Below are 26,643 nucleotides of genomic sequence, written 5' to 3' on the forward strand. Positions count from 1 at the left end.
CCGGACACAAGCCATTTAGGGCTTTATAGGTCATCACCACTACTTGGTTAGTTTCCAACCATTCTTGTCTTACTTTCTGTGCTTTGGAAAATAGGTTGACTCCTTCTTCTTTGTGGCAGCCCATCAAACATTGGAACACTGATATTATATCGCCCCTAGTCCTTCTTTTCACTAGACAAACTCAATTCCTGCAACCATTCTTCGTATGTTTTAGTCTCCATCCCCTAATCTTCTTAACTGCTCTTCTCTGCACTCTTTCTAGCATCTCAACGTCTTTTTCTATTATGGTGACCAAAACTGGATGCAGTATTCCAAGAGGTCAGGACTTTTATTCTAACAATTGTCCTGTCCTGCCCTGTCCTTTTCATCTCGCAAATCTGAATATGTTTCTCCTCACTTTATCTTTGTGTGAACTAGGGAGGAGGGTGTCTAAGATTTTTCTCAAGTTATTTTCTTGACTAGTTTTAGGCTCTGCCTTTCTTTGGGCTTTTCCTCCTGTCTCTCAAGATCATTCCCTATGAATTTTACATTAGGTACCATGGGCCAGTCATTATCTTTGTGCCAATTATCTCCCAGGGTTGAGGAAAATTGGAGAGTGTTGTGCATGCAGCCATGGGATCTTGGAAGAAAAACTGGATATAAATCTAAGAAGTAAATAAACATAAGTATCTTATGAAATATAAGAAGGGTAAAAAATGTCTTTGAGGAAGGGGGGAGGTGATTTAATTTTGCTTAAGATGAGAAGGTCCTGCTTCATAGGGAAAATGGGAAAATCCCTGTTTGCGGACCAATGGTTGTCCTGAAGTAGAATGTGCATCAGGATAAATCACAAATCCTGCTACCCAAAATCAAAGAGCTACTAAAAGCATTTAAACCAGTTACTAAGCCACATAATAATAATAATAGTAGTAATAATAACAGAAGTATTTCTTAAAATTTGAATGAGCATAAAAGAAAAGAACACACCTTCTTTGCTTAGACATGTTCTATATTTTTATTTCATGTATTAAAAATGGAATGGCAATATTATGGAAGGCCAGAATGGCAGAATCAGGTCCTGCAGTTGTACAACTCAAGCACAAAAGTGGTGGATATAAGGCAACAGGAGAGAAGGTGGGTAGATAAGCATTGAAAAGCTTTCCTTTCCCCTCCCCTCCCCCCATGATTCTTGAAAAAGCACACAAAGCAGTTCTTTTTCTTATGAAAGGAAGGAGAAGGGAGAGCATGTGCTGAAGATGGAATAGAAGAAAGCATTTGATTTAATCTCCATGGCAATGTCTTTGGCGTCTGGCTGAAACAAAATGTTCAACATTAACAGAAGCACCTGGATAATTGCCAACAAGATGTTATGTATTGTGCTGCTCTTACCAAACTACAACTTTTAGAGCAGGTATTTAGTGATTTCCAGCTGCAAAGGCAATTCACAAAACCGGAAACAAAGTAAGTGGTAATTGAATGAGAGTCATTTGTACACTAACTTTGCTCACCATTTTTTGCCCCTCTGTTCCCTTGCCTTAGGAAGTTTTGAAAAAAACCAGACACTGATTGCAGACAATCTGTACCTCCCATTTAATACTAACTACTTAAAACCTTTATTACCCTCCCAAGGCAATCTTTTAAATCCTAACACGGCCCATATGTGACAGATGATAATTCTTGAATAGTAAATGTTCTCATCAACTTACTCACTCCATGTAAAAGAATAACCAGAAATAATAGATTTTTTTAGTTGAGAAATAATTGGGGTGGTGGTGGGGTTAGCTTTGTTCCATAACACAGTAGTACATATATTAATATGATGTATGTGCCTATCAGCGTGGAAGTTAACTATAATTGATCCAACAATGTGGGAGTTCAAAAATATCTCATTAGCAGTAAAACTGGCTGCCGTAAAATGAAACATCTCTCCTAGAAATTTTCAAAATAACATAGTTGGCCAATACTCACAGAATTATGTGCAGCAAAGTGCATAATGGGAATGTGTGTGAGAGAAAAATACAATCACCACTGTATTCTGACATAATCAGAAAAGCACCAGAAATGGAGAGGCTTGAAAAGTCACAACCAATGAAGCCAGAGTTCAAAACCACTAGAGTTACAACCCTTAGACTTAGCTTCCACAGACTAGAGATGTGATGACCAGCAAGTACAGAAGAAATACAATAAGGAATGGATCATATTTTGTGGCAACATTATAACAGCACAGAAGGGTCACAAATTTGCTCATTTTGATTTGGTATATGAGGAAGTAATCTTAAATGTATCACCATTCTCTAGGAGAGAGTGAAGTTTCATTCAGATATTTGAACAATTCTGCAAGATCAGTGACCCGGAATCCATTAGACTAAATGAGAGGACAAAGTAAAAGAAAAAAAATGGCAAAGAGCTATTCTTTTAATTCCTTCCCATAATTTTTTCCCCTTGAAGTCAGATCTGATTCAACCTAAGATACAAAAGTTCTTTTCCTATAAACAGCATTCAAGCATTAGTCACTTGTAAACTGGCTAAAGGAATGAATGGGCTTCAAACATGGTCCCAATCAAAGTCTCTTTGAAAAACTCTATACTTGAAATCTCCACAAGTTTTCGTCTTCCAGGTTTCATTTAACTACTCCTTTCCTACATTCACATGTCGAAAAGTAATGGCTGAACCTCAAAAAAAGTGCAACAAACAAAATGAATCTTCTGAATTAACGTTAGAGAATTTCCCCAAACTTCTGGTGCTCTATAGATGTTCTTCAACTCACTCTAGCTGAGAGGAGAATGAGAACTTAAGCACAATACATATGGAAAAGACTAATTTAGGGGAAAGGGACAAAGTAAACCAAAGAATGGAAAAACTGGAAGAACTTGCAGTAAATCCCTCATAGCTTCTATGACAATCCAGACTCCTTCCGTGATAAAAAGAGTTATGTCCTTCTGGAAAGGCAGGCGCAACGGATAGAGAGATCAGGCTCAGAAATTAAGAGGCTGATGGCAGATCTCAGTCTATTCAGGAAGAGAGATACCTGTGCACACTGTCTCCTCCTTCCCCCAATATCAAGCAAACTTCTGATGTCCAACCAGTCACATCTACTTGTGCGTGAAGTGTGACAAAAGGCAGCAAGAAAAAAGTCCAGTTCATAAGCTGGAGAGGGGCTGATAAAATGGACATGAAACCCCAGGTAGCCAGCAACTGTCCTTACTTGTCAATGAGTCCTCCTTCCTTCAGCTTGAAATAAAAAAACTTCTCCAGGGTGTTGGCACACTTACAGTAATCACTCTCAGGAGGGTTATACTCACGACAGTTGGTAATGACACGCTGCAAGTCAGCAATAAAGAGCTTCTTGGTAATGTAATAACGATTCTTGAGCCTTTCTGTCATTGTCTTCAGGTCTGCAGAAGAAGGAAGTAGGTGGAAGGGAGAGACATGATCAGTTGTACAAGAGACAATGCAAAAATGCATCCTTCTGACTTTATTATTCATTATATGCTTGTCACTCACAACTCTCCTGAAAAATAATGAAAAGGAGGAAAGAAAGATAGGAAGAAACATGTAAGTGCAAGCTACAAACTCTTCTAGAATTATGTATAGTTCTCTTCATGAGTTTGTGTAAATGTAATTAGAAGTATCAAAATGGCTGAAGGTAAACTTATCTCAGGTTTAAGAAAATTAGTAGAAATATATTTGCTCTGTCAGTAAGACATTTCCAAAAAGCAATTCTGTAAGCCTGTGAAAAACAAAAAGCCAGTAGCTGTTTGAAGATGAACTTATTTATAATGACATCAGCTTGAAGTGGAGTATAAATGCTCACCAAGTTGTTAGCAATCTATGCTTCCTACTGATCGCCTCAATTTCAATGGTACACTTGTCAAAAATCAGTAACTTAGCTTCTACTACTCCAATTCCCAAAATTTACAAAAATCATTGCATAAATCCTAAAGTAGACTGAACATAGTTAAAAAAAAAGATCCATCCACTTCCAAAAAAATCCCACCCGGAAAATCAGAATATTTTAGCCTTTCTCACACACACACAACTCAGGCTTTCCACCTCCTGATCTCCTCAACGCCTTTCATTTAGCCGCCAAAACCTTTCCCTCTCCTGATTTGTGCTATAATAGTGCTAAACATAAGAATACTGCAAATCCTTTTGGTCGACTATGAAAAGGAAATTAATGGATATTCTAACTGCCAAATGGAAGAAAATCTCCCCCAGTTCTATAACATTATTATAATCCAATGAGATTTCTCTCCAACCATCTAAATAAGAATTTTTTTTCACATCAGCTACATATATTAACTGTACCCATATTTCTTCTAACTCTACAGAGCTGATTACTTTTTCAAGCAAAATCCATATCTAGCTACCTACCAATGGGAAAGCGGATAATCTCATAGTAGTCAGGAGCTTCAGATTTCTTCACCGGTTCCATAAATGGCCATGCACTAGGATGGGTCTAATAGGCGACAGGCAGAGAACAACTTGAGTAATAAATATTTTTTTTCAAACAGAAACTAAAGCCATGCCTTATTAAGATCAATCAGGATTCACAATGTGGCATATAGGTATTTGAGATTTAGAAGTAGACTTCTGTTGGGTGGGCAAACGATAAAACAGAAAGGGAAGTTATTTTTGGCAGAAAGAAAGTTTTCTGCCAGAAATATACTTTTCACATTCTAAACACTTTAGTTTAACTTCTTGTTAAATGAAAAACTGTGTTTCCCTCAAAAACCCACCCAAGATTACTTTTAAAAATACTGTTGTTACCGCTGTTTAGCTTCCCTAACATATATATTGGCCTTTTATCTATTTGTACTGTCATCAATTAATATTTATTCAGCTTGTACGTAAAAAAAATTAAAATAGGTACAGGTGGTCCTTGATTAATGACTCACTGGGACTGGGATTTCCATAATTAAGCAATGTGGTTGTAATGTGAGATATTATGTGACTTCACTGCTTAGCAATGTCAGTCCTAGCAATCCCCATTACTGTTGTTAAACAATGATCGCAGGTCATTAAGCGAGGACCACTCATTCAGTGATGATGTTAACTTCCAACAATCTCTGAAAAAGTTGTCATTAACCGAGGACTATCTGTATTCAAAATTTAGTTCTATCTATACTATTCACAGATCAGGGCAAAAATTTCAGGAAAGGTTTGGCTAGTTTTACTTGTCTGGACACAACATCACTGAAAAACCAGATTCATTATGACAATTGTTCTTCTATTTCAGTTAGAGAAAAAATCCTATTTACACTCCAAGTGATCCTAGAGTCCAGATTACCTTGATTTGGGCAAGGAGATTTTTCAAAGTAGTATACAACTGGTCTGGATCCTTGAGCTCCTTTCTGGAAGGAAAATTTTAAAAAAAGAGTGGTGGTGCTTTTGGTGATGAAAATATTAGAAATTACAAGAGCTACAGAGTATTACAGAGACGTCTGCATGACCTAAAAAGGACCAAGCCAACTCCAACTGGGTGCCCTCTAGAAAAGTTAAGACTATACCAACTTTCATGAGATCATAGAACATCTAGACGAAACTATGGTTTAATGTAGCAACACATGTAAAGAGCTTCAGTTTGGGGAAAGTTTGCCTAGACATTTTTGAAAAGCTAAAAGAAGCTATTCCAAGATCAGCAGACTTTTCAAGCAACATGCAGCTAATTCTGACAAATTTGTGGGTGCCAAAAGCAAACTAATAGCATACAAAATTTGGCCCTTTTACAGTCTGGCATTGTGGTTGAAATGCTGACCTAGAAACCAGGCAACTGAGTTCTAGGCCTGAAAGCCAGCTGAGTGACTTTAGGCCAGGGGACCAAAACTTATGGTCTGCGGCCACCGGGCCCCAGGAATAGCTGGCGAGCCCCATCCCACTCGTGGTAGCACCGCCATGCAGGCACTCACAGTCCTATTTACACATGCCCAGAGACACTAGCCCACCACCAGCATCACACGGGCATCAGCAGCCCATTTGCACCTGTGTGCAGGCGTCAGCATGCATGTGCCATGGGTGCATGCAGCCCATTTGCACATGTTCGTTAGTGCTGCTGTTGTGTGCATGGCCATTTGTGCATGTGCACGCGGGCCATGCACATACGCATTACCCTACTGCTCCCTTTCCTTCCAGCTGCCAAGTTGGAAAGGTTGGGGAACTCTGCTTTAGGCCACTCTCTCACTTCAACCCATTTCCCAGGATTGTTGTGGTGAAGAAAATAAGAGGGAGAAAGGAGTATGTATGCGTGTGTGTGTGTGTGAGAGAGAGAGAGGCGGGGAAGAAGGGAGAGAGAGAGGGGGGGAGCATAAAAGTAATTGTAATAATATACCCAGGTTTTTGAGGACTGGATAGGTGGATAAATGTCGAATCAGGCTAAACATCTAGCTCAGGGCTTTTCAACCAGTGGTACATTGGCACCTGGCAAGTGGTACGCGGCCATCCTAGAGAAGTAGCGGGAGAGGGGAATGAGCTGAACTGGTGGCAGCACCGCACAAGCCTGAGCGAGAGATGGCTGGAGCTGCAGGGCTCAGCAGAAGCGCCAGGATCAGCGCCAGCCTCCAGCTGGAGCTCAGTGCTGATCCTGGCGCTTCTGAGCCCAGAAGAAGTGCCGATCAGCTGGAATGTTGCAGCATCTCCAGGGTCTTGTGATTTACATTCAGATGCTTGGCAACTGATTCATATTTATGATGGTCACATATGCCAATCCTCAACAGAGATGCACACAACAATGAAAACCTCGGACAAGAGGAAAAGCGCCGCCAGGCGGGCAGGCAGGTGTCTTGCTCGGCTGTGGCTTGGGGGGCACTTTTTTCAGTGCCACTGTAACTTCAAACAGTCACTAAGCGAACTGTTGTAAGTCGAGGACTACCTTTACTTCATCACTTTTTTCCTTTTTTTTTTTTGGTCATCAGGTTTTTGGCACCTTGCTAGGTGACTGGTGGTACTCGGATGTTGCCATATCTTAAAAGTGGTACAGTGGGTGAAATGATTGAAAAGCCCTGATCTAGCTGACTTGGTGACCAATCATCATCACCATGGATACTCTACCTTGAATGCATCAAGCAATAAGCATTAAATCATTAGCTGCATTTTGACACGGATTTGTAAACGCTAGTCCAGCCCATCTTGTTCTATCGTTCCACAGTGGAAAGAACTTTTAAGAGAATTTAAGGACCTTTGCCTGTTCTATATTAATTATCCTCTACCAAACTCGTTAAGGCAAGCCAACATGTTAAAACAAGCAGAAACATTTTGGGGATATGCATGGCTGAGAAAAGAACATGAAATGCCACATTGCTTACCCTTTTTCTTTATTCAGAGGCTTCCATCCTGTTTCCCCTGGGGAAATAAAAGAGGGAGGGAGAGACAGAGACAAATTATTATTGTAAACAGAGACCAGAACTAACCTATTTTTTTAAGGCTGTTCATTTAGTACCAGGGCTAGTTGGGACAAGAAAAATACAGAACACAAAAGCAAGCAAGAAAAAAGTTTTGGATAAACATCTGTTCTTTGTATCAAGACACATAGATCTGAATCTGGACCTAATACCCCCCCTGCCATAAACCATATTAACACAGTTTCCTTCGTCTGCTGCCTCAGAGGGCAGGAGCAAACACAGCAGACGGATCAAAGGTGGGAAGAGGACACAGCTAAAATCACGTCAATTCTTCTTCTAGCTTTATCAATGGTCACTAAATGCATCATCCCACCTGTTCTACTACTACCCAGGTATAGGCACTGCTCAACTCACGGATGCCTGGGATGCTTTCAATTGGAATATGTCGAACGCCCTCTTTGAAGCAAGTGAGGCCAGGGTAGACTTTACGGATCTGTGCTTGCTTTCTCTCTATCAATTTCTTGATGATCTGTGGGAAGAACCAGAAACTCCCGTGACTTGCATTGTCATTTCTGGATGCTTCTGCAAGATCAGGGAGATGAGGTAAGCTAAGCGTCTGTTAGAGACAGCAGGCAGATGTGCAGCTAGGAAACTACTTCCTGGCCAATTCCTAGCTCAGTCTTCAAGCCAAGCAGTGTCAAGGTGTTAGGAAAAAGTGGAGAAGGATGGCAGGCAAATAGGGAGAAGCTGAATCTGAGAGGAAGAATAGAGAGAATTATTGTGCAGAATCAACCATACATGATTACTGGCTATGTTGGCTAAAATTATGAAAAATGGAATTCAACTACCCCTACAAAAACATGAAAGGACTGTCATCGGCAGGAAGGCCGCCCCTATGGGAAAATTCAAAGAGAGCAGTTATGAACATGACCTCTGCCAGTCGAACATATGCAAATTGGAACACAGTAACCTTTCCTTCACTGAGGGAAAAAAGCCACATTCTTATTACAAGAGTAAATCTGTTTCTCGAATACGTCGCTTAACTCTGCAGAATGTGTTTTTCATATAAGAAAAATACATAGCTTTGAAAAATCCAACCACAGGAGTTAGCAGATTGTGTGTGGGTTGCATGTGAAATAAAAGGGAATTGCAGAAATTTGTGGAAGTATAAATAGGGCAAAGAAAGGAATATGATTGATGATATCCCTAAAAGGTTAATCAAGGAAAAAACAGATGAGGCTATTTAGGACCACACAGAGGGAAAGGCAATAATTTAGGCATATTCTGTACCCAAAGTCAAAGCCAAATTTGCATATGTCCATGGGGGGGGGAGAGACGTATACAGCAGTATGAACTAGTAACAGTAATAAAGATGGTCCACACAAGAATCAGAGATGGGTCAAGCGCTGTGCTCTATTGTCCACTCCTTCCACCCCAGCTCCTCACCTCCTTCTGCTTCTTGATAATATGTGAAAGCTCCGTGTAGGGGATCCGAGGATTTAGCTCACATTCCATCAGGGTGGCTCCTTCGTAGTCCTTGATGTAGCCAAGGTAACGGCTTTTGGGGACCTTGATATCTTTTGAAAACCCCTGAATGCCAGAGAGAAGAAACCCTATTCATTCTCCAGAATAAGCCAAATGTAATTCAGCAGTAAGAAATATAGTTGACCTATTCTGAAATGTTGCTTCATCTCTTTCTTGCTGCCTAAAGTATAGATCCAACTCATTTTCCTCATCATATCCAGGAATTTATTAAGGAGGGAGGGAGCAAGGGGTTCATGGAAGCTACACGTAAATTACAGAATTGTAGAATAGTGGACTGTATCTTTTAGACATGCAGTCCCCAAACTTTGCAGTTCTGCAGACTGGCAGCAGCGGGGAGAAGAGAGGATGGTTTTGCACACTCACCCACCATTTGTGCAAATGGGAGCTCCCCGTACACGTTTACCCGCTTCTTGGCAAGCCTAGTTTCCAATGGGCCATGGCCCAGAGATTGGGGACCCCTGTTTTAGATACATTTGTAAAGATATTTTAAAAAATATTAGACATATTTGAATTATTTATTTATTTATTTTATTGGATTTGTATACCGCCCTATTCCCGTAGGACTCAGGGCGGTTTATTATCCCTTTTAATGCTTCTTAGAAATATTATAAGGTTAATTCTGTAATTGCTAACCAAAGTGATTGGGGACTATAGGGACTATGGGCCAAAATAACTGAAGAATACTAGATTGGGGAATAAACCATTTAATGTAACCTAATATATTTAATGTGATATGTGAATACAGCTAGATTAGCAACTATGTCCATATGCTCAGAAGGAGAACCAGGCCCTTTGAACAATTGTGCCCCCTAGAGCTAAATCAAGTCAGTTCCAAACAGAGTTCGGCAACAATGGTGTCGTACCTGCTTTTTGAAATAGCCAATGGCATATTCATCCGCATACGTGAGAAAGTAGAGGATGCTGTGCTTAATGTGGTACTCCTTCAGGTGATTCATAAGGTGAGTTCCGTAGCCCTTCAAGGAAGTAAAGAAGAAATGCGAAAAAATGGTCAGGACAAAACGTGGGAACGATCTTCTTTCTGTCAGTACATTTATATTCTATCTTTCCTTCTAGAGCTCAAGACAGCCTGCACGACTTTTCCAATCATCCCCTTTTTGTCTCACAACTACTCTATGAAGCAAATTGGTTTCTTAACTGAAGTAAATATTTAAGACTAGCTCCAAACTCAAATACTCTACCTCACTAGCTGAAAATTCATACAGGAAGCTAATTTATGTGATGTGATTTGCAATCAAATAGAAATTAAGTCTGAGATGAATAATGTCCTGTACAGAAATCTGAGGCAATCAATAAAGATAGTTAGCAATAACAACGATTACACAAGATTTTAATATGGAAAACGTGAGGCACAGATGTTCACTTCTCGAAAGGGATTGCCAAAACTGTCAAAGGTTGCTACAGAACACATGTTAAACCCTCCTCCAAGTTTAACAAAAAAACAACTAACCTATTCAAATAATATGCCGGGTTCCACAGCTTCATATTATGCTTAATATGATGGTCTGGTTCGCCCAATGCTCTTAAGAGAATGCCTGCATTCCTAACATATAAGTACAAACTACCCAACCCCGTTTAAGCCTAGTCTAAGTCTATGAGCTACTCTGCATTATTGAAGATAACTAGTATGGATCCATGCCAATATTTGATCCTTTTAAGAAGCACAGGAGAGGCATTGCAACTCCATCTGAAGAAAATCTCAGAGAGTTAAATGTGATTTATTCCAGACAGTGCAAAAGTGTCCTTGAATGTATCCCTTTTCCTGCCTTGGATATTAATTGTAAAAGGAAACTCATATTGTTTCCCATGCAGAATTTTAAACTCTACATCAGCTTCTAATTGCTTTTTATACTTTCAAATATTTTTATGCTCTTGCTCTCCATTCATTTGCTACCTCTTCATGCTGCCTCCCATTCCTCAATTACATCCTCTATGACTTTCCACTTCCTATAACTTCCTGCTTCTTCTAGTTCTTTCTTATTGCATAATTTTCAAGTCTGGTTTGAAGTCCAAGGCACATTAAAAAAGCTAATCCATTGAGAATGAACCCTGAATCTCTGCTGCAATGTCCAAAGTCAGCACAAATGCACTGAAAAGCCTGTGAAGATTTTATTACCTCCCATAAGCCAGTTTGGGCAAGTAAGGATGCTGCTATGTTTAAAAGCAACCATTAAATGTCCCCTCCCCATATCTTGGTCTTTTGACATCAGAAAACAAAATCTAAGCTGCCTTTCTATGCTCTGTTCTGATCCAGCAAGATCTGGGATACATCATTGATTATAAGCAGTGAGAGTTCCCTGTAGAATTAGTTGGAAGTATCCCAGATGATACTAGCAGACCCCTCAATTACTAGTTTAGAACCAGTTTTAAACCCCAAAGAATGTTACATGTATCTCAAAACAACCGTACCTTGACTTGCTCATTAGATGTGACAGCACAGAAGACAATCTCAGTGAATCCTTGAGTTGGAAACATCCGAAAACAGATCCCACCAATCACTCGACCATCCTTGATTAATGCCAGAGTCTTGTGCTTGCTGCCAAGAAAATAAGTAGCAGAAAGAGAAGCTTGAATTGGAAGGAGAGGTAAGCACTACTGAGAATATTCCTGCTTCATCCTTCACCTTTTTGAGATGTAAGAGGGGAATAAAACAATGCCAACCATTAACCCCATTATAAACCTGAATTAGTTTCATTAACAATTCCAGCTGACCTAGAACTTACTTCAACCCTTTCTTGCTGGGAGTCTTTTGTGTTGCCTTACCATTATTTCCACAGATCTCTTGCTGAGCTGCCATGCTTCTTCCTCTACCTCACTTCTTACATTTAAAACAAAAAAGCCTTTCAAAACCAGGATGTTGGAGTTTTGCATAGAGCCACTTCCAACACGTTTCTTTCAAGAATACCTTTAAACCCCAAGTGGGCTGCTTAAACTTTGTTAGAAAATAAACATCTCTCCAAAGACACAGAAATCTCTCTTCTGGTGTTCTGCAGAGCACACAAGACCTGCTTTTGATCTCAAGCCTGAGGTTGATGTGGTTGTAGGGCTTCTGGTGTGATTTGCTGTTTTAGTCTGGGGTGCCTGTAGTGTTGTATGTTTTTAAAAAACTTTTATTAGTTTGTATTTTTATTAGTCAGTCCATGGGCGTGGGCAGTTATAATAAGTTAACAGCAATAATAAAGAAACATCACAAAATACAAAGACCTGCAAAGAAAAGTAAAATGCCTGTGCCAATAGGAATAAGCAGTTGGGTGCAATCCCAAAACATCAGGAACATCTCTGATATTGACAAAATCGCCACCAGTCAACTGCAAAATGCAGCTTTACTTGGAAAAGCTTACATCCAGCTTGCATACCTTTAACACAATCAAACAACATCTGCCTACACCAGGTCCTTGGAAAGGATTCAATAGACAAATATAAAATCCAAGCTAAATTTTTGGTTGATTGTGAGACTAATCATAATAATGTCTCCTGGTGAAGCACTTTCTTGATGTGGTTGTGGTCTTGTGTGCTCTGAAGACAACAATTATGTCAGAGGTTGAACCATACTGAACAGATCTTATCAGAGGAGTCAGACAAAAAGTGCGTCTCCCATAAAAATATGTTGAGTAAATTACAGAAATCCATACTTGCTTGGTTGCCACAACAAGAACTGCGCTAGGTGTTGGAATACCTGGATATCTGGTAAAAAATGGGTTTGATGAGCAACCAGGGACAAACTATCAGTGTAAACCACTGGAAGGAAAGGTGTTTACCCATCACAAATACACAGTGATTGAAAAGACATAAGGACCTTTTATTACAGATCAAGTCCAGTAAAAAGAGGATATTTGAAACAAATGCACCAGTTCTAGAAAAACAACATCCAGAATCAGAAATAACAGAACAGAGATTAATGTTGATTTATAATATGAAATAAAATATTCACAGAAGCAGAATTGGAAGAACTGCAAAAGGTAAAGAAATCAAAACATTGCCAGATGTAATTCAGACAAAAAGGCAAACCAGGGGGAATTGGCAGGAGGAAGCCAGCACAGCCATATAATTATTTTTAATTCAGCAACAAAGCTCTCTATTATCTGCCTCAGAAAGAGCAAAGTCCTCTAACTGAAGACATAGAAGAATTGAACAAAGTATAATTAGGCATCTAGAATAGCACTAAAACAACCAAATAAAGTTCCCTGGATTGAAGCTTGTTCCAAAGAAACAGCTAGCACAAATTAAAAGATGCCAATATTAATTGCAATATCAAAAATAAGCACTAGCTCGCTGCAAGAAACAAACCAACTAATGTACAAAACAACTGCAGTTATAACTGAATACCTGGACTGCAAAATCAACAAAGAAGAAAAAAAGCAAAAAATGCACCATCAAAATGGAAGATCACACTGGAAAATAAGATCAGCAAACTGAGATGCAAGTAAGCTAGAAGGAAAGAAAAGCTGAAGAACAAGACCAAAAAAAATGCCTAATCAAGAAATACCAGTTAGAAACAAGGAAGATTAAGTACTGGAAATAATAAAACAGCAAATATCAGCTAAAGCTAAGATTAGCAGATATGAAGCTCAAATTGCAGATTATAGGCAGAATCTCTGATTTTGATCCCAATTAGAAACATTTTTACCAATTCATCAATAGAAAGATTGTAGTGAATCAGTAAGCGCCCAACAAGAAACAGTAGTTTTAGGTGGGCTTCCGGTTTGCCAACGCCGCCATTATGGATGTTCGGAGAATGGCTCTTGTCTTCCACGTCCAGTTTCGCATCGCTGGGGGGTCCTAAAAGGGCCGAAGAGCCACCCTGGAGGGGTGACCAGCAAGAAGGGGCTTTTGCAGAAATGTGGGGGGGGGGGGGCCTCAACTCCCGTTAGTGCCTGCATTCCCTTCGAACCGGCGAACAAAAGACCGGCCATAGCAATATGGCCGGTCAATAGGCTACAGACAGCCAAAGCCACACTTACTACCAGGCAACATTAAAGCAGCGTGGAAGAGACCGGGTAAGATCAACCTCTCTTATACTCCAATCTTCCTCTTTTCACCTAAATAAGCTGCTAAATACCTTCCCCCTGTGAAGCGGGAGGGGGGATTTCAACCGTCTCTTCAGAATCAGCGGCGATTGAACCTCCAGGGGTGTTTTTAAAAGAAACGTTGAAAAAAATGAATTGGACCTCAACTAGAACTTTATTCCTTTAAAAAAAAACTTGTGGACTAAAAGCTTTTGACGATTTATTCCTTACTTCCTATTTTTATTTGAAAATTTGGCTCTGCTCTTTTGAAACAGAAGAAACAATTGAAAAGAGATTAACAGGCAGTTCCCTAAAAGAAAAGAATTTTCTAAGCACTAGGGGGACACCGTGTGGCTAAATCTGAAATTGCAATCTGACACTTAAAAAAAAAAGGAGAGAGAAAGAGAGAGAGAAAGAGAGAGAGAGAGAGAGAGAGAGAGGGAGGGAGGGAGGGAGAGAGAGAGAGAGAGAGAGAGAGAGAGAGAGAGAGAGAGAGAGAGAGAGAGAGACTTGGCTGAAAACAAGATAAGACTAACCTTGAACACCAGATGTGAGAGTCCACCATGGAAGAAATACAAAAACAAATTTATGCTGTGATGAAAATAACCTGCAGCCAGTGATGAAATAAGACCTTTTGGGGAAAAACTAGGAAGCGTCTTGGATAAGCAAACTCAAATTGTGACTATAACTTAATAATTTATCGGGACAGAACATAACAGAAGAAATTGAACAATTAAATATCCTGACAGAAGATTTAACTACTCAACAAGCACAGACAAGAGAAAATTTGGAGAAAAACCTGACAAAATGGATAGAAAGAAAAATTTGCTACATAAAGCAGAAGGAATTTGAAGATCAAAATGAGAAACAGATGGAAGAAAAAATGGACAGTCCAGGACAATTACACCAAGAGGAGAAAATATGAGAACATTTGGTATTTCTATCAGACCCCTCAACCCTTCAAAAATGGAGATTGGAGGGTCATTTCAATACAATACTACAACACAAGAACTCTTTGATGACCCTGAAGCAAAGAAACAGAGAATGACATGGCAAAGGAAGAAAGCCAGAATAAGATTGAAGAAGAATGGACATATTTAAGAGGCCTGAAACAGAAAATATCTAAATAGACAGGATTGTACTTATGAGATTGTTTTGATGTGCAGATAAAAATACTGGCTAATTAAAAAACTTAAGATGTGTGAATATCAACAATTAAATTGAAATAATGAATAGTTTAAATGAAATTGACTAAGATGCATTTATGTTAAGAGTGATATAACGTAACTAATATACTTAGATGTAGTGATAAGAATAAAATTATAAGTCTAAGCACGAGAGAGCAGATATAAAGGAGAAGAGAAAATATGTATTAAATGTTGAAATGGGAGAAATTTTGTTTATTGAATTTATAGTATGTGGAAATTATAATGAAAACAAGAATATTATATTGTATTATTAACCTGTTGATATGGAAATGAGATAGATAGGATGTGTATCTAGATTATTAGGCACTGGAGAGAACTGTGATAAAGGGAAGTGGGGTCACCTAGAAACATGAAAATGAGAAACTTCGTTTAATATTAATGCAAATTAAAGCTGGAAAAATTTATAAGGTGATTGATGTCTTAAAAGATGAAATGTTAAAATAAATAAAACATATAAGAGTATTGACAAATGCAAGGAAATCATTAAATAACTGATAGATAAAATAAGAAGTATGTTAATTTAGACAAGAGACAATATGTATTTATGGAAAAAAGAGAGGAAATATTGGCTACAACAAACTGGAGATTTGTAACAACATGTACCTGTATGAAATGGAACTATTGTAACCCAGACACCACATTGCTTTTCAAAGATATAAGTGTAATATTGGAAAATCAATAAATTTATATATATAAAAAACCAGTAGTTTTAAGTGAAGATATGGGATAATCCAAAGAAATATAACAAGAACGCAATTTGATTAAGGAGGTAGATAACAATAAGAAAGATGAAACGAAAGAATTTGTAATAACAGCAGAAATGGTGGAGAAAGGGGCAAGAAAGATCAAGAATCGGTGAAGATGAATTGCATGGATTTTGGTTGAAACATCTGACTAGTCTATATCCACTTGTTGCCAAGCAGTTTATCAATATGCTGCAGGGGGATGAAACTGAGGAGCGGCTAAGATGTGGCAAAACTTACCTGATAATGAAAAATCCAGCAAAAGAAGCAGCATTGGAACTACAGACCAATTACCTGCTTACCAACAACTTGCAAATTGCTAATAGATGTGGTGGCTGATGCAGTCCAACAGCATCTAGTTGAAAACAGCTCTTTCCACCTGAGCAGAAAGAAAATTGCAGAGGAACAAAAGATCATATCTTAATCGACAAGATGATTTTGGAAAAGTGCAAGACAAGAAAGATCAATTTGAATTAGCATGGATTGATTACAAGAAGGCATTTCATTCCCTGCCATGATTGGATAATCAACTGCCTAGAAATAACACGTCAGTAGAAATATCAGAAGCTTTGTGCAAAGATAGATGGCACAATGGAAGACATGGTGATAGATTGGGAGAGATTAATATCAAGAGAAGGCTCTTCCATGGAAACTCACTATTACCAGTACTGTTTGTCATTTCACTGATTCCTTTGTCAAGAATACTGAATAACTCCATTCATGGCTATCAAACATCAAAAAATCTGACAAGTTATCCTGCCTTCTTTGCATGAAGGATTTGAAGCTGTATGGAAAAACAGTATCTGAAATAGAATTGCTGCTCAGCACCATCCATATACATAGTCAAGATATTGCAATGGAATTTGGACTGGACAAATGTGCCAAACTCATCATCAGTGAGTATGACACATCAAACACTATAAAAAAAATGAAAACTGAAGGAATCAAGATGGAAATAACATGAAGAGTGTGGATGAAAATGATCACTACAAATAGCTGGGCATCCTTCAGACTGACAACATTAAGCACACAGAAGTCAAGAAAAAGGTTAGACCGACCATAGAAGAGTGGACTTTAAAGGTTTCCGACCTGGCAGAGATGGCAAAGATCTCGGCTTATTTGAAAGACCACTCGCAAGAACGTTATATTATGGAATGGAGAAAATGGATTGAGTATATCCAGAACAAATATAGGGTTAAGAAGTTTCATGTAGCATTTGAATAAGTCTTCCTTCTCTTTCTCTTTCTTTATTTCTTTCTTTTTTCCCCCTCTATATATATTTAATATCATTAAGGTTTGTATTATCCTATACAAGCTAGAGAGTGATGGATTTTAGAGTTTATGGTTGTTAGTATATGGTTGTTTATGATTGTTTTTTTAATTATACCTTGTATTTAGCTCTGGGAAGTCGGTGGGGGAAGGGGGGGAGGGGTAGGGAGGGAGGGAGAGGGGAGGGGGAGGGGGGATTGTTAAAGATAAACTGTATGTTAAAACTTTTCAATAAAAAAAATAATAAAAAGAAAAAGGTTAGAAGTGAATATATCATGAAAATGAAGATGATCTTATATGTCCAAACTCAGTGGAGGAAATACCATCAAGGCAATTATCACCTGGGCAATTCCAAGAACTAGAACAGCAGACTGCATTTAAGCAGAACTAAAAGCCCTAGATAGGAAGACTAGAAAAATAATGAAAATGAATCATGCTTCTCAAACTCCAAATGCCACTGACAGAGTGTACTTTACCAAGGAAAATGGGTGGGCATAGAATGCTGCAAATATATCAGACGGTTTAAAAAGAAAAAAGGACACTGGAATATCTGAATGACAGTGAAGAGGATGCACTAAAGCTAGTATACCAAGAAGGCTTAGTAAATATGGCCTACAAGAAGTACCAAATGAAGAACAGAAGAGAGATGGGAAGACAAAGCATGGCATAGCCAACACATTAAAAAAATAGAAGACTAAACAGATCATAACAAGACTTGGCAACGGCTAAGAGCAGAAAAGCTGAAAAAAGGGATAGGGGGGCTATTTTTGACTGCACAAGACAACTCCTTAAGAACAAATACATACAAAGCCAGAATTGAGATGACAGTGACAGATACTAAGTGCTACCTCTGCAAAGAAGCTGAAGAAACAATGGATCACCTGATTAGCTGTTGCAAGAAAATGACTATAAACAGTGGCATGACAAAGTAGCCACAATGGTACATTGGAAGATCTGCAAAAATACCATTTGCCTACAAGAAAGAACTAGTGAGACCATAAAATAGAGAAATTAATAAAATATGAAGACATTAAAGTGCTCTGGGACTTTAGAATTCAAATAGACAGGCACCTGCCACATAACACTCCAGACTTAACAATCGTTGATAGAACAAGAGTATTGATAGTGGATATAGTAGTACCTGGGGACAGCAACATAGATGAGAAAGAACTGGAGAAGATAACAAAATACAAAGACTTGCAAACAGAAATAAAATGAGTGTGGCAAAAGAAAAAGATGTAATAACAATAGTAATAGGACTCTGATGCAATCCCAAAACAATTGGAGTACCACTTGAACACTATCGGCATTGACAAAATTCACCATTAGCCAATTACACAAGGCAGCTTTACTTGGAACAGCTTAGATCCTGGACAATATCTGCATAACCATCAAACATCCACATCTGCCTATCCCAGATCCTTGGGAAGGACTTGATAGGTAGACAAAAAATATCATAACCAGTCTAAATATCTGGCTGACTGAAATGAAATAATGTCAGATGGCTGGAGTCCAAAACTTCATTTGGAAGTATGCCCATTTGGCCAGGGAAAAAAATCTGTAAGAATAGCGATAGTCCTCAGTTTACGACCACAAATGAGCCCCAAATTTATGTTGCTAAGTAAGACATTTGTTAAGTGAGTTTTGCCCCATTTTACCTTTCTTCCCACAGTTGTTAAGTGAATCGCTGCAGTTGTTAAGTTAGTAACACGGTTGCTAATTGAATCTGGCTTTCCCATTGACTTTGCTTGCCATAAGGTCGTAAAAATGAATCACATGATCCCTGGGACACTGCCACTGTCATAAATATCAGTCAGTTGCCAAACGGCTGAATTTTGATCACATGACAACAGGAATGCTGCACTGGCCATAAGCATGAAAAACAGTCATAAGTCACTTTTTTCAGTGCTGTTATAACTTCGAACAGTCACTAAATAAAAGGTTGTTAAGTTGTGGACTACCTCTACATGCAATGAAGCATTTATGATGGAATTAAAGTTGGGGCAAACAGAATTAGGACTTGATTAGGACAGTTGAGTCTCTCACTGCAACCATTTTATAAAAGAACTAATGCCTTCCCAAAAGATATTACTGGGAGTCCAGCTCATGAAGCTGTAATTCACAGAACGTTTTGCAGAGAATAAATAGCTAAATCTCAAGCTCTACTGTATATCCTATTTATTAAAAGATTAATGTGATATATTTTGGAAGGAGAAACATTTTCTGTAATTACATTAGTCTTTTAATATTAGTAAGGAAAACATTTTATGCACTAACTTGATTTCAAGGTCCCCTTGATTATTTTATTCAAACGACAAATTTCTCATTCACATTTATAAGCCTTTATCCTAACTTATTAGAACTAATGTATAATCAGCCCAACTTCAGGGACTCAAGATTTGATGGTTGCCATGTACGTGGATTTATGATACACAAGGGGCGACTTTCACTTTCCAATACCATTCCCAAACCTACGGGTCAAAAACCAGGCGGGTGATGTATTCCTTGGGCATTCGAGGCAGCTGATGTGAAAAAACATTCTGTAGCCCAACCAGCCACATGAGGATCTTCTTGTTTGATTTTTGAGAAAGTGAGTTGCCAATGACATGAAATTCGATAATTCCACGCCGTTCCTCTAGGCGGGCTGTCTCATCTCGGGCTGCATTTGCTGACAAGAGACTGGTCTGCAAGTAAAAGAAACATTCTGATAAAAAAAGAATTAAAGACAATATGCAAAATATAAAGTCAGTTAGATTAAGTCATTTATTGGAGTAGGGGAGGTTTCATCTATATAGAGATTTACTTTCATCCTTCTAAATCTACACAGATAGCTTAAATTTGAAAAATTGTTAAAATCTTTAACAGACTTAAGTATGTTAAATTGGGGTTTCTATTATATTTCTGACTCGTTAACTAAAAATATATCTTGCTTATAATAGAAAAATGTAAGGTAGTGATTCCCAACTTTATGTTTTTCCTCAAATACTAAATTTTAATTATGATATCTGAGCTCACCATAAAAAAGCAAAAAATATTTTTAATAGGATCCTAACATAGAGGCTGGAAAAAATATGGATCAGGCAATACATTCTGTAATTTGCACAACACAATATGCAGCTATTAAAACTAATTTTGCAGTGTTTTATGATGCAAATAAAAATGGAGACAATCAGCTGACTATTACCTCAGGCCCCAGCATGGCTGCTGGGTCAGTAATAGTCAGCATCACTTCATTAACAAGCTCCATTGGAATATCACCTAACACACGAATTCTCTTTGCATCCTCAAGGGTCAAACTTTCTGGAAGTTTCCTTTTCTCACCTGTGTGGAAGGAAAGAAAAAAAAAACTATGGTACAGAAAAATATCAAAACTAAATGTAACGCATATGAGAGGTGAAGCCATAATTTATAGAAATCACATTTAGATACTAGCCTGGGTTTGGGCTCATAATTTTTTAACAGCACATTTTAGGAATAAGGGAACTTTAATAAAATTCATTCAAATGACGGGATTTTTTTTATACTAAGCTTTTCTTTCAGACATTTTGATTTTTGCTTTACATTACCTTGCTGTTCATGAGGATTTTACCTGGCACAGAATCCAGTGAGCTCCCATCCAGATTAATAGATGCCAAAGATGAGCTGCAACTCAGAGATTTGTTGAACAAAGGAGTGCTAGCTGCAGGAACAGTACTGATAGCTACACAAGAAATAGGGACAGCAATAGTCCATGCATTAAAATACGAAGGCTTTATGACTTAGGGATGCAATGAGATGGTTCAGTTCTTTAAACTTCTGCACACAAAAACTTATTTCATTTTTATGCCATCCCTTCTGCAAGAAACTCAGGATAGCACACATGAATTTATCCAATGCGGTGCTTGCAACAGTCTTATTGTGAATTGATGAAGGTCCGGGGATCAAGCTTATTTTATTTGTATGGCATCCATCTCACCTAAGTTACCGGATAGCTCACAACAGTCAGAACACCAATCTAATAAAAAACAAGTTAACACACAACATATAAAAACGCTGATAACTACTTTAAAACTAATTATGGTCAGTGGGCTAAGTCCAGTCTTGTGCAAGCTGAAGAAAGCCATTATAAAATCTCCCCACCATTCCAGACTCCCAAACATGGTGACAGAGCTCTATCTACATGCTCAATTGAACTTTTGATTGGAAATTTCATCAAAATCTCCCTACAAAAAACCCTATGCTGTTTTCCTTCCCCAGCTTGGCGATCCACCCTACAACTCTTAAGTTTTTCCAGTGATAAAATCGCAACTACCAAAGGAGCAACCTTTGAAAAAAATGCATTAGCTATAATAATGAATAACTACCGGGGAACTTGTCTATTCTCCTATCTCAATTGATTGATCTTGTTTAGGAATGGCAGAGTTTCTCCAGTCATGAATTCAAAATGGCTAAAAGCAGTTTCCTGGATGGTGAGATATGTTTTCCTGCACTCTAAACTACCTGATTTGCAGTGATTTTTTTTTTTTAAATGCCAGCTCTCTATGCAAAAGACTGGTGAAACTGAAGCATTCTTGAAATCTCATTCACAAAACTGTTTGACTTTGCTCTAGTAAGAAGGAAACTTATTTATTTATTTATTTATATTTTATTATTGGGACTTATATGCCGCCCTATCTCCCGAACGACTCAGGGCGGCTAACAACAATAACATACAATAAATACAGAAGTTAAGATAAAATTAAAATTAAAGGCCTCTGTACAATAAATTAAAATTAAAATTAAAAATTAGAGTTAAAAAATTGTAAACATAATTAAAATCCGTCAGTCCAGGTCAGCCAGGTGGAAAAGGAGTGTTTTGAGGCTGCGGCGAAAGGACTGGAGATCTTGGGCCATCCGAAGCTCAGGGGGGAGCTGGTTCCACAGGGCTGGCGCTCCCACAGAGAAGGCCCTCCCCATGGGGGTCGCCAGCCGACATTGTCTAGCTGACGGTACCCTGAGGAGGCCTTCTCTGTGTGAGCGTACTGGGCGATGGGAATTCGTTCCCGGCAGCAGATGGTCCTGCAAGTATCCCGGGCCTAAGCCATGTAGGGCTTTAAAGGTAAGTACCAGCACCTTAAATCTCACCCGGAGGGCAACCGGTAACCAATACAGCTCACGCAGGAGCGGTGTAATATGGGAGTACGTGGGTGCTCCCATCACTACCCGTGCAGCCGCACTCTGCACCAGCTGAAGCCTCTGGGTGGTATTTAAGGGCAGCCCCATGTAGAGAGCATTGCAGTAATCTATACGGGAGGTAACGAGTGCGTGGGTGACTGTGCGTAGGGCATCTCGGTCCACAAAGGGGCACAACTGGCGTACCAGGCGAATCTGGGCAAATGCCCCCCTAGCCACGACTCCAATATGATCTTCAAAACTGAGTCGTGAATCCAGGAAGACGCCTAGATTGCGTGCTCTATCAACGGGAGGTAACATCTCTCCTCCTATAACCAAAGATGGAACCTCTTGGACTAAACGAGATGCCGGTACGTAAAGCCACTCAGTCTTGGCCGGGTTGAGCCGGAGCCTGTTCTTTCCCATCCAAATCTGTACCGCTTCCAGGCAACGGGACATCACATTGAGGGCATCACTGGGTTGGTTCGGGGTGGAGATGAAAAGCTGGGTATCATCAGCATATTGATGATACCTCACCCCGAAGGCACGGATGATCTCTCCCAGCGACTTCATATAGATGTTGAACAGGAGGGGCGAGAGTACCGACCCGAGGCACCCCACAACTAAGGGGCCTAGGGGTTGACCTCTGCCCCCCTGCCAACACCATCTGCGAACGGCCGAACTTGCAGGAATTGAACCATTGCCATAAATATGACTACTGTTCCTGTAAGTTAAACCTCATCGGAGGAGAAGGGACATAAAACAATGTAGCTCAACAACCAAATACTTTGGGGCAGAGGCTGTTTTACATGCAAAAGACCCCAACTTCTGGGTCACCAGAGCTGAGGAGTATCTCTGGCTGTCATATCAGACAATGCCCGTCAATCAGAGCAGGCTTTACTAAGGCAAACAAACGAGCATTTTAATTTACTACACAGCAGTTTTACAATTTGAAACCCTTTATAGCTATACCAACCAACACCACTGTCAGAATCCATTTATATCACATTCATAAATGTATGTTTAAAACATTATCCCCCCCCCCCATGGATTCTGCCATCTCCCGAGGAAGGAGGATCATATGTGGATTCAGCCTGCCTTAGGTTATTTCAAAGACCAAGGGAAATCTTTTGAACTGGGGGAACAAAAGGGAGGCTTAGAGAAGAAGTCGTCTGGCCTGTGTCTTCATTTAATTCTGTAGAGGAAGAAGGCAATAACCATAAAGATTCGAAGTTCCTTTTTTCCCATGAAAGGGATGACACAAGTAAAATGATGGGGGCTGACCAAATGGGGTTGAGGGAAGGGGGGTTGAACCGGGAACCCTTTATAAAGTTTCAATTTGTAAAACAATACTAAGTCCTGTCTTGTATTTCCACAACCAAGTATGTCCTAGTAAAAATTCCTTTTGGACTAGAACTGACTCCAAGAGTTTTTGTTTTCCTAAGACGTGGATTGGGGTGGGTCCTGACAGCCACATCAGTTAAAAGGAATATTAGATACCTGGCCGGGGTACAAGTGGGGCCCCTTCAGTTGCAGGCATTGTGAAGTCAGCTTCCCAGATTGGGGAGCTCTCCCCATAGATTTCTTCCTCCAGCATTGACAAAAATCTTGATATGAATTGGAAAAAAAATGGATCAGAAATCCAATCTAATTAATGTCAACTTATTGGCATTCAAATCCCACTTTATTATTAAAAACAGGTCACTACCTATTCATACAATAAACAGAACTGAACCCAACTGAATGGTGCCTAATTCATTAGCTCAAATCTTACTTCAGAAATCAGCAGTAGGTAGATTTTGTAAGCTGCGATGCTTCTTCCTTTTCTCCACTAAAAAGTGCAGGTAAGCATACTCTATTTTATATAGCTGGCTTACAAAAAAAGGAAAAAAAAGGCTAAAATGCACATTGTAACCTTGGACTCTTATAGGGCAGGAACATGATATCTGAAGTATTTTAGATGATGTTGAATCACAATTCCCAGTAGCCATAATTAAAATGACCAATGATGAGAAATGCTCGGAGCTTTAGTTCAGCAAGAGCTATAAGGTCACTGGTTTCTTACCTGTTACATATACAGGCAGAACACACACACACACACACACACACACACACAGAGCCAATCTTTGCTTTATGGAAGCCCTTCAAAGCCAATCTAATTGAATAAAAGCTAGCTAATAGAGATAATAAAGTAAAAAAAATTGAATCCATAAAGATGATTAACCCTACGACTGCTGCATATACCTTCCCCACCAACCTAAAATAACACAGCCATGACACAAGTTTACTATCTCAAAAAGAGCTAGGCTTCACCATTTTAAAAAGTCCTTTTTTATATTCCCTTCCTACCCAGTCTCTTATCATTTTCTGAATGTTTGACTTACTTGGGGAAGTGAGTGAGAATGAGAGTCCGTTTCTCTGGCACCAGCTTATCTTTCTCCACTCGGAATTTCTCAAGCAGCTGCCTGCGAGTAACCGTGAAAGTGGACTTGAGGAGATTGCGCCCAAAGACTTGGGTGGTCTCATAACGTGGAAGACTGTCACAGCTCTGGGGAACATGGCAGTAACACAACCACCTAGAAAAGTATGAGATGTGAGTAGTGAGAGAGAAAAGCAAGCAGGAATCTAAGGCACCAAGGATTGTGTTTAGGAAAGCCTTTAGCTGACTTGCACTGGATACAAAACAAAGGCTAGTTTGAGGTAAGAGAGCTGAGGGCAGAGATCCAGAAGAGTATAATATGACTGCATAACTGATAATATCTACTGGGGACTGTTGGGAGTATATTTAAACAGCAAGTAGTCCTCAATTTACAACCACAATTGAGCCCAAAATTTCTGCTGGTAAGTGAGACAGTTGTTAAGTGAATTTTGCCCCCTTATATGTGTGTGTGTGTGTGTGTGTGTGTGTGTGTTGGACAAAAACTAGATCCGTAAAACAAATGATGGAAAGAAATATAACTTTATTCTCCCTTTGCTCTCCCCTCTGCCTTGTTCCCTAGGCTCACCGTGTGTAGTTGACTTTGTATGTTGCCACATCATCATTTTGGGAGCGTTGGCGGAACTGAGATGGCGTTTCTAGCTTCCAATAGTTTAGGCAAAGAAGAAACATTTTAGAAAGCTCAAACATGGTCTGTCGCTCCTTAGGGGGCAGATGGCTGAACTTGTATTGTACAAAGTTTAAGACACCCTGGGAGTAAAAAAGTCAGAAATAGCAGGTATTTTTAGCAGTAGGAAAAAATTATTATAGCTCATCAATCTGCATTTATCTTCTATTTTTATTGATTTATGTTTTTTAAGAGTCTGGGTTTTTCGTTCATGTCAACTGAGATTGAAAGGCTAGATGCTTTCTTCAGGATGCCTGTTTTTCTGCACAAGGCAACAGGAATCAGACTTGACTTTAACATTAGGATAACATCTTACATCTGCAAAAATACAGCATCTTACCTGCTCAATGTTTGGCTTCTCAAAGGGGGGGCTGCCAAGGGAGCCCTCGACGACTGGACGGCTCATCTGTAGAATGCATTTTCTTAAAAGCTTCAGAGAAAGAAAAGCAAATCCAATCTCAATATCACATATTACTTCCAGAGGTGTTTTATAATCTGATTAATTTCAAATGTCTAAGGCAGTGGCTTAGAAAGAACTGATCTGCCTACCAAACTCCAATTATCAGGTTAGTAGTTTAAAGCCAATCATTGCCTGCATCAAAGAAACAAGAAAAAGGGAGTAAAATTTTAAAAAGTCAAGGAGGAGAGCCCAGGGGAAAATTAAAAAAAAAACCTTAAGGAAATAGAAAGCTCATTCTAATATAGTTGTATGGGAAGGCCAAAAATTCCAGAAAAAAAATCCAGTGCCTTAATTTTCCTACAGAAAAAAATTACATTCCTCCTTACTGTCTGTATAGTAGAGTTCCTCGAGTTTCAAAAATGTGTTTAAGTATCAATAGTTTTTGATACCTTTTTTTTGCTTATGTAATATAAGGTGGATGATATTGCTATTAAATGGTAAAAAGTTCTAAATATAACATCCTTAAAACACACAGTAAGCATGCTTTCTTTTTTCCCTCAACTATTTCAGGTCAATTCTTGACATGTATAATCATCATCATCATCATCTTCATCATCATCATCATCATCATCATCATCTGTCATCCAGATCATAGTTATCCTAAAAGTGCTTTTTCACAAGGCAACTGGACTTTCTTGCTTTTCTTTGAAGACATTTGTTTGATGATGTTTTGCTTCTTATCCAGGAAGCTTCTTTAGCTGAAGAAGCTTTTTGGATGAGAAGTGAAACATCTTCAAAGAAAAACAAGAAAGTCTTCACAAGTTGCCTTGTGAAAAAACACTTTTGGAAAAACTAGACCAAAAAATAAATCAAAATGAGTTGCCCACAATCAAGTCAGGTGAAA

The 26,643-nt window shown here is 39.0% G+C and overlaps 2 protein-coding genes across 2 annotated transcripts in view; one reads left to right on the forward strand and one right to left on the reverse strand.

Moving 5' to 3' along the window:
- Positions 1-26,643, forward strand: part of CISD3 (CDGSH iron sulfur domain 3) — a 293,184-nt gene that overhangs the window by 55,812 nt on the left and 210,729 nt on the right. The gene's annotated exons all lie outside the window — the stretch shown is intronic.
- The window catches only part of KAT2A (lysine acetyltransferase 2A), a gene marked incomplete at its 5' end in the record, with an annotated part of 31,537 nt that continues 5,874 nt past the window's right edge, over positions 981-26,643 (reverse strand). The window contains 15 exons of the mRNA XM_083376298.1: positions 981-3,374; positions 4,354-4,438; positions 5,270-5,333; positions 7,281-7,317; positions 7,731-7,845; positions 8,763-8,906; positions 9,725-9,835; positions 11,289-11,415; positions 19,581-19,789; positions 20,290-20,426; positions 20,695-20,805; positions 23,736-23,842; positions 24,620-24,811; positions 25,241-25,422; positions 25,680-25,769. Of these exons, the coding sequence (XP_083232424.1) occupies positions 3,181-3,374; positions 4,354-4,438; positions 5,270-5,333; positions 7,281-7,317; positions 7,731-7,845; positions 8,763-8,906; positions 9,725-9,835; positions 11,289-11,415; positions 19,581-19,789; positions 20,290-20,426; positions 20,695-20,805; positions 23,736-23,842; positions 24,620-24,811; positions 25,241-25,422; positions 25,680-25,769 (1,905 nt within the window). The 3' untranslated portion in view covers positions 981-3,180. The remainder of the gene's footprint in view (positions 3,375-4,353; positions 4,439-5,269; positions 5,334-7,280; positions 7,318-7,730; positions 7,846-8,762; positions 8,907-9,724; positions 9,836-11,288; positions 11,416-19,580; positions 19,790-20,289; positions 20,427-20,694; positions 20,806-23,735; positions 23,843-24,619; positions 24,812-25,240; positions 25,423-25,679; positions 25,770-26,643) is intronic.

The sequence above is a fragment of the Vipera ursinii genome, assembly GCF_947247035.1.
Source record: "Vipera ursinii genome assembly, chromosome: Z".
Lineage (NCBI taxonomy): Eukaryota > Metazoa > Chordata > Lepidosauria > Squamata > Viperidae > Vipera > Vipera ursinii.